General features: G+C 35.1%; 1 protein-coding gene across 1 annotated transcript; it reads left to right on the top strand.

The window, feature by feature from the left end:
- The first annotated feature begins 8893 nt into the window (after positions 1-8893).
- Positions 8894-13649, top strand: LOC21390492 (AP2-like ethylene-responsive transcription factor ANT). The gene is made up of 9 exons (XM_024174144.1): positions 8894-9924; positions 10019-10745; positions 10894-10976; positions 11198-11206; positions 11296-11384; positions 11474-11547; positions 11635-11685; positions 11809-11885; positions 12325-13649. Exons 1-9 carry the CDS (start codon positions 9600-9602, stop codon positions 13053-13055), a joined length of 2166 nt encoding a protein of 721 aa, XP_024029912.1. The 5' UTR covers positions 8894-9599; the 3' UTR covers positions 13056-13649.
- The last annotated feature ends 864 nt before the right edge of the window (positions 13650-14513 follow it).

Genomic DNA, 14513 nt, shown 5'->3' on the forward strand with positions numbered 1-14513 from the left:
TTGAGTTACATAAATCATAAATTAAAACTACCTTAATTTAAACTTTCGAACAAAACGGACTCTTGATGTTGAAAAAACATTAGGAATATATTTTTTAAGGGATTGACAAATTAAGTTCAATTAGGATGGTTTCCTTTACCAAAAATCTTAAGTCTCGTTCATTTCACCGATTCGAGTTTTCTGTTCTAAATTTGTACAGTAAAAAACTCTTAAAAAATATCACATCTAATTTTTTTTACTACAGTAAAAAAATTTAAAAAAATATCAAATCTTAACTCGAATTAAAAATTTAAATACGTAAAGTGAATGAGGTCTTAATCAACCATTTCAATCAAAAATCAAATTGCTTGTCTTGTCAAGTATTAGCACTCTTAAGTCGTTTGAAATAAAACCGTCACTTGTAGGCGCAATTATCGGCCGTAAGGTGGCGTAGTGAATTATCGGGATTAGTACGAACTAAAACTTTTTCTTTTACTTGAGGAGGTTAAAGAATACCCTCAGTAATACCGTCTATTAACCGTTCAAAAATGGGATTCTTGCAGTTACATTCTTCAGCAGCCGAAAAGAACTAGAAAATGGAAAGAAGAAGAAATACAAATATTGGGAGGGCCTAATTGAAGCAAGATAGTGGAGTAATAGCGAGTGACAAGACACCTCACAATAGGCCCATTCAAGGAAGTGACAGGCCTTAGCTGGGAATAACAAGGTCCTAGCTCTCTGTAAAACATTTTCATTTTTCTCTCTTTAAACAAAAATATATATATATATATATGTGTGTGTGTAACAGTGTTACAGTGTTATAGCCTAGAGGCCCCGGGCTGTAATCTGTAGCCGTCGCAGGAGAACAGATTTTGGGTTGTGCCTAAGATGTCCCATCAGCCATAATACTTTCATCAACACCGTCTCATTGACTTTTTTTACAGTCTCAGCTGCCATAATGTTTTTCTCTATCAAAGTTGACAAACTTTGGTTTCTCTTTTTGTTTTTGTATTTTTTTTATTTAAAAAGAGAAACGGTGCTGAAAACAGCATTGGCTTCCATAAATACTATTGGATAATGTGGCCATGATAATCTAATTATCGCATTGTACTTTGGGATTTTCATTTTACCGGGAACTGATGCATATGTGGTCCAAAATCCGAGATTATTATCCTCTGCCAAAAAATAAAAAATAAAAAAAACCGTACTTAAGCAGTCCCAATGTAACAATTAAGCAGTTTTGTTTTAAAATCTAGATCTTTTGAATTTGTTAATTAAATATTTTTTTGGGTAAAAACAAAAGTTAATCAAGGGTTGCGGTCCAACCAGCTGAACAAGGTTTGTACGGTGACATGGCCCGTTTTTGGCAAACATCACGTGAAGAAGAAGAAGAAGAAGAAGAAGAAGAAGAGGAGGAGGAGGGGAAGGAAGAGCCGAGAGGAAGGAATAATAGAGATAATATTGGATATATGGCTTTCTTTATCACCACATTCCTTGCAAAGTCAGGACATGTTCGCTCCTAAAAAGCCACATTACTTCTATAAAAAGAAACATATTTCATAGTCATCCATTTCCTTACCCACAAGCAAAATAAATAAATAAATAAATATATATATATATATGTATATATAAGATAGACAAGTAAAAAACAAACCGGATAACAACATGTTCCAAAGCAAAGTAGCATCAAACATTAAAGTCACGTAATGTCTCTCTGCTGCACGAGTCTTAGAAAAATGGGGTGTGACTTGTGAATCTGACAATGAAATACGGGTAGGTCTTCTGTCCCGCACAAGACGTTTACGGAATCCATTCCATAAGTGATCTGAGCCGTTCATTTGTGGCCCCAGAAAAATGTAACGGCCTAGAGAAAAGTAAGGGTAAAATACTTAAAAAACAGGCAACCGGTTTAGGGCAAATAATAATAAATAATCTATCACCCCTGACACCTCTCTCTCCTCCGTGCGCTCTCTCTCTCTCTCCCCTCCTTCTCCGGTGTCTGCTGGGTTTCCTTAGAGACCCGGAGGGACGAGAAGGGATTGATTGTTCGAAGGTTCTGCAGTGCAGGTGGGAACAGAGGTTTGTGTAAAACGACAAATGGATGCGCTATAAACTGCTCCGAGCCTAAGTGCCGTTTGGCGTTTCATGTGACCTGTGGCTTGAATGAAGATCTTTGTATCGAGTACAGAGAAGGGAAGAAGAAAGGTACCATTGTTGCTTGGTTTTCTTTTCTCTTTTATTTATCTTATAGATTATAGGTTTCTCTAGGTTTTTAGGCTCTAGTATTTTGGTTAATTTCAGTGCTTCTCTTCTCCGGTGTCTGCTCCGGTATTGATTTTTTTTTTCCCTTTATTTTCTTTGGAAAAATTAGTTTTTCTTTGTGCTAAATGGAAAATGCAGATACGGGAACGTGCATATTAGGGAACATGCAAATTAGAAACATGCAGATTAGGGATATTTGAGCTCGTCTTTTTTTTTTTTTCCTTTCTGTTGGTTCTTTTAACGTGGTTGCCTTCTTTCTGTTGCTTATATTCAGGCTAATCAAAGCAGAAGAAAAAGAAGTCGAGAGGGGACACAAACCAGTGCCACGATTCTGTTCTAACCAGTTGACGTCTTTGAAATTAATATAGAGGGCCTGTGATCACTTCTCTTTGACCCTGTAAGCGAGAGCAAATAATTCGTGAAATTGAGTAATATATGACTACGAGAGCAAATAATTGAGTGACATGTCGTTTCCTATGTATATATTACTTCAATTTCAGTTCAGTCTTGTTTTAGTTTTTTAATTCGTTTTTGATCAATTTATTTAAATGTATAAATAAAAAGATTGTGAATATATACATAATGGGTGTCCCTTTTGTTTGTGGTCTATGCATAGCGTAATAATGAATTGCGGAATAGAAGATTTGGCCATGAAATATTGGAAATTCTCTTTTAGCCCCACACAATCTTCCAACCACAATCCTTTAATAAACCATATATAATGTCGTAATCCTTTTTCACGAATATGGAAACTCAACAGAGTTCCTAGGGGGGGTTTTGTGCACGTCTAAGGGAAACGTCCTATTTTGATGAGTTGCTTAAGGTTTCTCTTAAATGCTCTCTCTTTTATAAACTCAGTCACGTCTTATTCAAACCTAGCTAATTAAGCAGTTCCTAATTATATATATATATATATATATATCAATATTCTCGTAAATATTGTAATTTAAAGTGGAAGGAATCCGTCTGGCTTATGAGATATATGGCTTAGCTAGTTTCTTTGGAACAAAAGAAGAGAAGAATCTAAGGTGATTGTGACGTGACAGATAGGCTTGGATTTTGACATGTCGTTCCCTCCTGGAGATGAGAGAGAGAAAGGACTCGTGACAAATGGGAAAGGGTGATATAAGAAGGTGGACGGCAAAGTAAAAGTTAAATTTAAGAGTCTTTGCACGCATTAATACAGAGAGTTAATGGAGAGAGAACATTGAATATGTAAAATATAATAAGAGATTTTTATGGTATTTTTTTAAAAAAAACATACTAGTATTTTTTATTTTTTAACCGTTTGATATAAGAATTTATATGTTCTACATATTTTTTAAATCTAGTATAATTTTGATCGAATCTAATAGTTAAAAAAATAAAGAATGCATGTATTCTTAAAAAAGAGAGAACACTGAAAAAACTCTCATGTAGTATGTGTATGAAATTTTTACAATATTCCATATAATAATAAGTGTATGAAATTTTTACAATAGGTTTTGCAAAAAGAGAGTTTCTCTAATAGGTTTGAAAAAGTAAATAAGTGAAAGGTTTATATTTTCAGTTCTCAAATTTGTATAAAAACTCTTTATTTTAAATATTTTTTAAAATTGATGTGATTTTAACTAAATCTGTATCCTATTAGTAGGGAGTCCCTAGCTTAAAAAAAATACATGATAGGACTCTGTTGTAAACTGTTTTGTTATACTTTCAGGGAACTTTTATAGTATAGATTGACATTTTTAACGACCAGTAGGAATTGTTATTTTAGTCATTAGATTAATTTTTCAAGGGTATGATTTATAGTGTTCAAGTAAAAAATTTACAGTATCCCCACATAGAACTATTCTAATCACACGGAACTATTAGTACTATGCATTTGTTTCATAGATTCAACTTCAACTACTATTCAAACCCTTTTGTTATAGTATTTTTTTCTCACAAATTTTAAGTTTATATTTTAATTTTTTTATTCAAACGTATGAACTCAACAAACCCTTAATTTAACGGTTAAAAAATAACTATAAAAATTCTCATAATTTTAATCAAATTTAATGTTTGAAAACATAGGTCACGTTCATTTCATCAATTCAAGTTTTGTTACAATAAAAAGCTTTAAAAAATAATCATATCTAACTTTTTATTACAGTAAAATTTTTTTATAAAAAGTCTAAACAGGCCCATAAATTATGTCAAAAGTACGGGTATATCCGAACTTAAAAAGCCATCCATGTGTGGTAATGGGAGTGAGAGGGGGGACATTTTCAAGAGCCCGAAAAACACAACAGTTGGTATTTGTGTGGCACAGTGGTCACAGCTACTTGTCCTTCTCAGTTGGGTAGCCATCATCCAGTGATCTCATAATCCACTTTTTTTCTCTTCCCCGTTTGGCCCCTCTCACTCGCCTATTTCTGTGATCTTTCTTTGGATTTTGCTTGGATTTTGTGTGTCTCACGTGATTCTCTTAACTGCTTCCCTTTCATTCAATTCTGTCTCGCTCTCTCTCTCTCTTTGTCTCAGCCTCTCTGTACCAGTGGGCTGGGCCTCAGACTTGTAGCATATATAGCTGTCCAAAATTTTCAAAACAAATGTTACAATTATAATATAACACCAAACAATCGAACAAGTTTTCCAAGTTGGAAGAAAATCACTCCTCTGACTCAAGTCTCAAACACACATGAAAACAAAACAACATAAATACAGAAAGCAAGAGGAACTTTAGACGAATATAGGCATTGTCCATTGAGTATGTTATACGAGAGCTACTAACATATAATAACAAAATAAAGAAAACCCTAACTGGTCATGTAAATTCTATGAAACTGTTCAAATTTTTGTCAACAAGGTTTGGTAACAGAACGGAATGTCACAATGACACATTAAAAACAAAAGAATTGTGACATTCCAGACAAAACCCAGGTTATCAACTTTTTTTTCAAGCTTTGTACCGCAAGGGGTAATCATGACTAGTGTTTACATTTGATTAAAATCATATAAAATAAAAAAGTTACATACATACCCGATTACGTAACTTAATATAAACTTAAGTTATGTTCATTTCACCGATTCGAATTTTGTTACAGTCACATTTAACTTCTTTACTACAGTAAAAAATTCTCACATAAAATTACATATAAACTCAAATCAGTAAATTAAATGAGACTTTATAATACAAAACTCTATATCTTACTTAGATATTTTACATTTTGTTTATTTACTTTTTTTTTTCTGTTGGGTTCCCTATGTAACAGTTTTCTACTGTTTGTCTTCCAAAACAGTGTTTCTTTCGATTTGGATCTGTCTCTCGTGAAATCAACATCTCCTCTGACTAAAATTGAAGACATAGAATTACAAGCTGGACAAACGCTGCCATGTTTTTACTTCCTCACTTGTGGCAAACCCTTTTTCCCCGGTTTCTTCAGTAATCTATTATAATCAATTTTGATATATTAGATATTAGATATACACATAAGAAAAAAAATAAATAAATAACTGACAAGGGAAAATTAATGTGTGCGAAAGTTTTGAACTGTGAATGGGATGGCCAACAGCGACGGCAATAAATTGATTTCTATTCTTTCGTTTTTGGGATTGAATCGTTTCCTTATATATTAATCTTTCCTTTAGATTTTCGAAATTAAATTGAATCAATTTCGTTATTAAGAAACAAATTTTTATTTCGTGAAAAACTAAACAAAGGAAGTGGAGGAGTTCTCAATCTTACTACGTAAAAAGTAAAAACTCCTCTATTGTCATGACATTGTTTTGTACTCATCCATATATATATATATGTATGAGCTATATTATATGACTGAAATTCTGAATGTTTATCTCCCATAATACTTTTTTTTTTTTTCGTCATACCCATAAGACTTGTTTATTAGGTTGTGATGAATTGGGGGGAAAAAAAAAAGCACTACTAACCAAACCCATGTACATATGTTTCACACTGAAAATGTTGGTGAAAATGAAAGCATGAAAGTGAATTGTGGATGGCAGACTAAAGCCCATGCCTCGTGCATTATAAAGAAAACGAAATAATAATAATAATAATAAAAAGAAAAAAGAGAGAAAAAAAGAAGAAGATAAAATAAAAATGAAAAGGAAAGCAAAAACAGTACACACAACACAAAAAAAGCTTATAAGTGGTCTGAGTGGGTAGTGGTGATGGATACACTCATGATTACCATATAATCAAAAGAATCCGGCCCCCTTCTTCCAAACCCCATGCACGCACCCACACTCACTCCCTAGTACTTGCAATTTATTCCCTCGCAAACTCGGCCTTTCTTTCAAGGTGGTTCAAAACAAAATCATTTGCATTTGAAAATCTGTCTCCTCTGAAAACTTTCATGCACATTTCTCATGCAAAAAGGCGACTCCTTTGGCAAACACAACACGGAACAACACTGAGTGAAAGTGCAATTAGATAACTTCTCTAACATTTTGATCAGCATAAATTAGATTTTTTTTGCCTTTTTTTTTAATTAAAAAAAAAGACAGATAGAACAGAGATATTACATGTAAACATGCATGCATGAATAAAATGGAATAAAAAATTACATGCCAATGACAAGGGAATTAACAAGATAATTAATTCATAGATGACGAGATTACTTGAGGCCTTATAATATATTACTCATTATAGAATTGGACCTCATCGTTATTCCCCACGATAAAATACTTAAAACAAAGAAACTATATATTTAATTAAGCATACCAAACTGGATAGGACGAGGCAAGGATAATCTTATTTAATGTTCCCTAAGGCATGTGCTTAATCACATTACTAATTTGGATGCTTTTTTACGTATACATGCGACAAGAACAGGGACATATAGCAACTTAATTGAATGTGTTTGGTTCCTAATTGTAAGCTAGAAGTTGAAATTATGTAAGCTGTGAAAACAACCTAATGAACGGCGCAATATGATAAATGATATACGTTTGTAATCAGCATTTTCATCAAAGTCTAAAAGTTACGTCTTATATCACCAGGTAGATATGGCTATATATATATATATATTAATGTATTATAAAATAAAATATTTTTCGCCTCAGTGCATGTGACATTACAGAATGAAAACAAACGATAAGGACTTTAATATATGGGAAGGAAATAAGATTGCATTTCCACAAAAAGCTCGTCTTTGGGGGGGCCTTTGTTCATCATTCTTGGAATATTTCAAGCTTATCAGAGACCCACTTCCCACTTTTTTGTCTGGAAGCAGGTGTTGACTATAATACCAATTTGCCTTAGAAAAAGTAAATGGAATTTCTGTTCATTTAATTTATTTTTCTTTCCTTCAATTAAAGAACGAATTGAAACACCTTGGCTGTGACGCGTTATAATGAGAGTGATTCTGCCACAGTACTCTAGTTCCTGTTGGCAAAACTTCTTTTTGTTTGTTCATTTATTTTTTCTGGTGAAGAAAATGCCTTTTTGTTTCATTATTGACGGTTGTATACAGTTTTTTGGGTATTGCACGAGTTTCACACAGATCACATATAATGTGTCTTTGATTAACGTAATAATTCCCTAAGCCTCCATGACTCCATGAGCATGAAAAGTGTTTAATCAAACATATGAAGAATATGTCAGAATTATTTGGTTTAACAGATTTTATTCACGTCTCACTTTGAAACCCCAATATTCTTAATATTTTAACCATAATAACTATGTCAGTGGACATTTTTTTTTTATTCCCTCCCTCTGTATTGCGTGTTGCTATTTGCATTTAAATGGCCTCTTTCCACTTTGATGAAATAAAGCCATTTTTATTTCCCATTTCCTTCTCTCTTTCTCTTGCTCACAATTTTTCTTTTACTCAAAATCTTGCTACAGTACATGGGAAAAAAGAGAAGTACTTAAAAATAATTATTTGCTCTGTAAATATGCAAACCTGTCATTTATAAAGCATTACAGATATTTTACCTTCATAAAATTCCACCCAAATACACTTTTATTGTTATAATTATTTTTCATTCTGTTAATCGTGCTTAGAAGAATATCCCAGCTCGGATACAGATGGCAGTCACTGCCCACATCATCACTGTCAAGAAGAAAAATAAGGCTTAATTGTATGAGGGACCAGATCAATCAAAATTACCCCCACAGCCACACAAGGCTCCAATCTCGTATCCAAGCCGACGGTGGTGATGGGCTCTGACCATTTTATGGTCACAGCTGTCTTGACACTAGTAATTTTCATTTTTTAATATAATATAATATATATATATATATCTCCTGCTGTTTGATTTTGATTTGAAAGCTGTGAACCAAAGTGGAGCAGCAATTTTATTTTTAATGCGTTAAAATTATATTAAAAATTATTTAATTTTTATATATTTTTTAATTTAATATGATTTTAATTATATTTAATAATTAAAAAATTAATATATTGATAGAATGGTCCACCCAAAAAGTCCAAAAAAAAAAAAAATTTTAAAGTAAAGTTTTTCTTTTATTAAATAAATATTTAATAAGATCCTTTGAGTCGCAGAGTGGTGCAGAAGGCTGCACTGTATGAAGTGACTGGATGGGCAGATGTCCTGCTCGTCAAATCTATCTAAGGCTCTGTGACTGTAAAATAAAGCAAACTAGTTTTGGATATTGGACACCACATTCTCACTCTCATTGGCTATTTCACACCCACTAGATTCATTTCAACCCACTGCTTTCATTTAAGAGAGAGAGAGAGAGGTTATAAGTTGTGTATAAGTTCCGAGTTATCTGGGTAATGAGGGTGCTCAAAAGATTTTTGATGGCTTATACTATTTATTAAGTGGTGATCTGGGTTTTTGTTAGGGTTTAAGGAGGAAAAAGAAAAAAGAGAGAGAAAAGAGGAAGTGTGGAACTGTGGTAGCGAGAGAAACAAAAAGAAAAACAAAACAAAGCAAAGCAAAGCAAAAGTCGTGGTCTTTCTCCCATACACAGATCCCTATGACCAACCCCCAAAGCATTACTTGCTACTAGTATTCATTCTTTTTGTTTAGTTTAAAGAGACCACCGATCTCGTTGTCTTTAGAGGGGAAAAAAAAAAAGAAGAGAAAAGAAAAGAGAGAGTTTTCTAGTGAAGAGTGAGTGAGTGAATAAGATATGGAGAGAATTTCGGTGGGTGGTGTTTTCAGTTGAGTTTCGTAGCTACAAAACAAAAGAGGGAGAGAAGGAAAAAAAAAAAAAAGAAAAAAAAAAAGACCCAAGTGTTCTCAGAGAGGAAGACGAGGCAAGATAGATTTTGACATGATTAGTTTATTTCCTCCCAATCATTGAGTTGTGCCCTTGCCTCTCAGTCGAATATATACTAGTAGCAAGTAAAAAAAAAAAAAAAGAAAAGGAAATCTTGGAAGCAAGAAAAACAAAAGAAGAGAAGATGAAGCAACAAGCCATGAATGATCAAAACAACAGCAACAATAACTGGTTGGGATTCTCTCTTTCACCCCAAATGAAAATGGAGCTCAGTAGTACTTCTTCTGATCTTCACCATAATCCTTATCGTCACCAAGTTCAGAGTACTAGCACTACTACTACTACACCTTCCTCTTCTGCTGTTCCCACAAGCTTCTATCTCTCCCCTTCTCAGCTCACCAACTGGGTCGGAGAAACCGCTGGTTTCCACTCTCCTCTTTCTGTAATGCCTCTCAAATCCGACGGCTCTCTTTGCATCATGGAAGCTCTCTCCAGATCACAACCAGAAGGTTAGTTAGTTCACCAAAAGAAAAAAAAAAACCCCCACTTCCTTACTTTTACACTTAAAATGGCTTTTAAAAAAATTTTGATTGATTTGAACAGGAATGGTGCCAAGTTCATCACCAAAGTTAGAGGATTTCCTAGGCGGAGCAAGCATGGGAGCTCATGATCAGTACGGAAGCCAAGAGAGAGAAGCAATGGCGCTGAGCTTAGACAGCATCTACTACAACAACAACAACCACAACGCAGCTGATCATCACCATCATCACCATCATCAGTCGGCTCAAGAAACCAACAGAGACAACAACCCACACCCACTAGATCTCCTCCAACACCCATTCAGACCAAACCAACAACAACAGTATTACTCCGGAATCCCTTGCCACGGAATATACCAAACCCAACTTGGGGAAGTATCCGGCAAGGACATGCACACCATAGGGGAGTGTGATCCCGAAATCTCCTCAAACTGGGTGGCGGCGGCTGCTGCGGCGGCGAGGCAATACTCCGGTCATCATTCGTTGGAGCAGCAGCAGATGAATGGGAGTACTAATGTGGTTGAGGAGAATAATAGCGGTGGAGTTTCTGGGCCTGTCGGTGGTGGGATTGGCTGTGGGGAGCTACAGTCGCTTACGCTGTCCATGAGCCCTGGGTCTCAGTCTAGCTGTATAACAGCTCCGAGACAAATATCACCAACTGGAACTGAATGTATGGCCATGGAGACAAAGAAGAGAGGCCCCGGGAAGGTCACTCAAAAGCAGACTCCTGTTCATAGGAAGTCCATTGACACTTTTGGCCAGCGAACTTCTCAGTTTAGAGGCGTCACAAGGTTGGTAACTAGTTCAAAAACATAAACAATCTTCCCATTTTAATAATTATTATTGTTATGTTTTTAATCACCATTTTTTTAGTTGTTTTATTGTAACACTTTTTTTTTTTTTTTTTTTTGCATTGGGTTCAATTTTTAATTTTACCAGACATAGGTGGACTGGAAGATATGAGGCGCATCTATGGGACAATAGTTGCAAGAAGGAAGGGCAAACAAGGAAAGGAAGGCAAGGTTGGTCGAGAAATTTCTTTTCCTTTCTTTTATTTTTTAATGAGAGAGAAAAAAAATAAAAGAAAAACGGCTCTTTGTGTACATGTTTGGAAGCATTTCATTTTGTGACTGCAATTCTTGGTCCCTACCTGCTGATGATCTGACTTGTGCCATTTATTTCTTGCTTGTCACGTTCGTTCTTCCCATGGATGCCATTCAAATCAAATTTATGCGTATATCAGTTTATCTGGGTAAGCCTTGGTTGAAATTAATTAAGAAGTTTGTTTTAATGTATAAGTATAGATATCAATAAATTCAAATTTCTTGTGTGTTACTTCAGGAGGATATGATATGGAAGAGAAAGCAGCAAGAGCTTATGATCTTGCAGCCCTTAAGTACTGGGGACCCTCTACCCATATAAATTTTCCGGTATGTTTTTACTTCAAAAATTCTGTACTTTTATGTTTAATTTCTTGGTTGCTAATTTTTTATTTTTTATTTTTTTGTCTGTTATTCAGTTGGAAAATTATCAGACGGAACTTGAGGACATGAAGAAAATGACCCGCCAGGAGTATGTTGCGCACTTGAGAAGGTAAGGACAAATAATTTATTCTTACAAAATACACAGTTTATGAGTTCAATATTTTGGGGTCAATGTTCATGTGGTTTTGCTTTACAGGAAAAGCAGTGGATTTTCTAGAGGGGCTTCAATGTACCGGGGAGTAACAAGGTTTTTCTTTTTTAATTAAATCCCAAAATTTTCTTTTTTAATGAAAAATGTAAATCATTTATTACTAATAAATTTATATATATATATATATATATTTTTTTTTTGGTTCTTTATTATCTTTAGACATCACCAGCATGGTAGATGGCAAGCTCGTATTGGCAGGGTTGCTGGAAACAAGGACCTGTATCTTGGGACCTTCAGTAAGTTATTCTTAGCTTTACTTGTTGTATTGTATTGTATCAAATAAAATATAAATAAATACTCCTTTTTTGATATTGATCGATTATTCCCGCACTCACTTTTAACCTCATTACCTTCAACATGTTACATGTGAAAAAGGGGTGTTGTCTCACACTCACTGTAACTAAAAGAACCAACTTTTTGAGCACTTCAAATTTGTTGTGACGCCCCTCTGTTCTTATGTTTCCACTAGCGACATTTCTTCTTTTATAAGGCTGATCCATGTCCGCTTTGGGACTCTGCAAAGAATGAAACTTTTTTAAGGCTGCTCTTGTTCTCTCTGAAAAATAATGAGATGATATAAAAGAAACAAATAGATTTTCTCGTTCCTAGGTCATCTAAAACTTACGCCTGATTAAATTAGCTTCATTAATAACCCAAAAATTGATCAAATTTTAGGTACACAAGAGGAAGCAGCCGAGGCTTATGACATAGCCGCTATAAAATTCCGCGGCGTTAACGCCGTAACGAATTTCGAGATAACAAGATATGATGTGGAGAAAATCATGGCCAGCAACACGCTTCTCGCGGGAGAGCTCGCTCGGAGAAACAAAGAAACTGAGCCGAGCACTGATCATAATCATCATCATCATCATCAACATCAACATCAACATCAGGCCGTTGATTACAACCCATCATCGCAGATGAACGGTGAAATCAACGACAACCCGGAGAGTAACAGCCTTGGTAATGGTACTGGTCCTGACTGGAAAATGGCTCTGTACCAGTCACAAAACCCCTGCCTTGATTCACTTGACCAGAAATCTATTAGCTCCGGGAGCTATCGAAACGCGTCGTTTTCGATGTCGTTGCAAGACCTCATTGGAATTGACTCGGTGAGCTCTGGTGCACAGCAGCCGTTGGTGGAACATCAGGAATCGGCCAAGCTAGGGGCTAGTACTCATTTCTCTAATCCGTCGTCTTTGGTGACCAGTTTGAGCAGCTCAAGAGAAGGTAGCCCAGATAAAACGGGCCCCACAAATGCGATGCTCTTCGCAAGGCCTCCTTTGGCATCAAAGTTTATCAATCCAACAAGTGGTGTTAGCTCTTGGTTTCCCTCACAGTTGAGGCCGCCAACGGCTATTTCCATGGGACACCTGCCTGTTTTTGCTGCTTGGAATGATACCTAGAACTAAGAAAGGGTCAAGGAGGGAGGAGCAAACCAAAAAAAAAAAAAAAAAAGAAAGAAAGAAAAAGAAGAAGCTGTTTTGTAATTTTTAATCATGTAAAGTTTTGCATGGAAAAGGCAAGGAATTGGTTGTGGTGTTGGGGGATTGAGAGTGAAAAAAAGGTTGAAGGGGTTGAAGATTTTGATTATTATGTTATTATAAGGGTGTTATGGAGGGAAAATTTGTGGTGGGTTTAAGGAGGGACAAGGGTGGGGACCACTTATCTGTCTGTAACTAAAGTGTTGGAAACTTTTTTCAAACAGAACCTTTTGGCTTCATATTCGGAATATGGAGGATTTTGCAAAATGGAGGGAAAGCAAAGATTAAGGGGGCACCTAATGATTAAATTCTTGTGAAATGATGTGGGCAATATGGAAATGGAAGTGACCTCTTTGGCACTGCATAATTGAATTTTGCTTTTTTACCTTTTCTTAGGTCCTCCTAAGTACAAAACCAGCTCAATGTTTCCCAATAATGCAAAAGGAAGTCTTGTTTTGACCGCACCAATACGTAATATATCTCATTTCATAGCCCCAATCTGTTCCTCAATATGCATTACACCATCATTGCTAATGCCTTTCTTATCTAAGAGACCTTTCCTCAAAGGCAACAGACATTCCCATTTCATTATTCGAAAAAGTAATACATGGAACCGATTTTTTGACGATCAACTACACTTTCTTTAGACCTTTAATGTGTACATATATATATATATATAACGGTCATAATTAGATCATATTGCGCCTTGTCTGCTATTTATGTCAAAAGCGGATGTGCGTGGGATTAAAATTTTTCGATTGATCGCTTTTGTAGTTCCCACTTGCGGTGTAACCTTTACTAATTAATCCAAAGATGAAAAAAAGTTATTCCATGTCCTAATGTGAATGATTATTTAACAAGACACTGTATATGTAATGCAAGTGGTATGATTAATTCCCACGATTACACATCTTGCCATGCACGTGTGAACTCCATTAACGCAATCTTGACCGGTACTAATACTATTTGCCCAAATGATCATGAAGAGGACAACAAGGACAATATGCCGGAGGAGCTGCAAACTATCACTTCAATGATTGTGTAAAAACAGTACTCGGGAGCTTTTACGGTTTAACTGGTTTTTTTTCCCTATTTATATATATATATATATATATAAATATATAACAAGTATCTATATATTTATCAATATTCCGAATCATATCCCGTTCGGTTCGTTAATTCGAACTTTTAATTCGAATTGAGATGTGATGTTATGTGAGAGCTTTTTACTGTAGTAAAAAAGCTAGATGTGACTGTTTCTGAGAGTTTTTTACTGTAACAAAATTTGAATTCTAAACTCGAATCAGCGAAAAGAACGAGGCATGCCTTAATTTCTCAAACTAAAGCTAAAGTGAAGTTGTACAACATTTAAAAGCTCTT

This window comes from Morus notabilis, unplaced genomic scaffold (genome assembly GCF_000414095.1).
Source record: "Morus notabilis unplaced genomic scaffold, ASM41409v2 Scaffold991, whole genome shotgun sequence".
NCBI classification, from domain to species: domain Eukaryota; kingdom Viridiplantae; phylum Streptophyta; class Magnoliopsida; order Rosales; family Moraceae; genus Morus; species Morus notabilis.

Bases quoted from the DNA above. Each gene is read 5' to 3' on its own strand.
- LOC21390492 (XM_024174144.1), top strand. From the start codon at position 9,600: ATGAAGCAACAAGCCATGAATGATCAAAACAACAGCAACAATAACTGG. The intron at 9,925-10,018 runs GTTAGTTAGTTC...TGATTTGAACAG, and splicing joins CTCCAGATCACAACCAGAAG to GAATGGTGCCAAGTTCATCA. The intron at 11,886-12,324 runs GTAAGTTATTCT...ATCAAATTTTAG, and splicing joins CCTGTATCTTGGGACCTTCA to GTACACAAGAGGAAGCAGCC.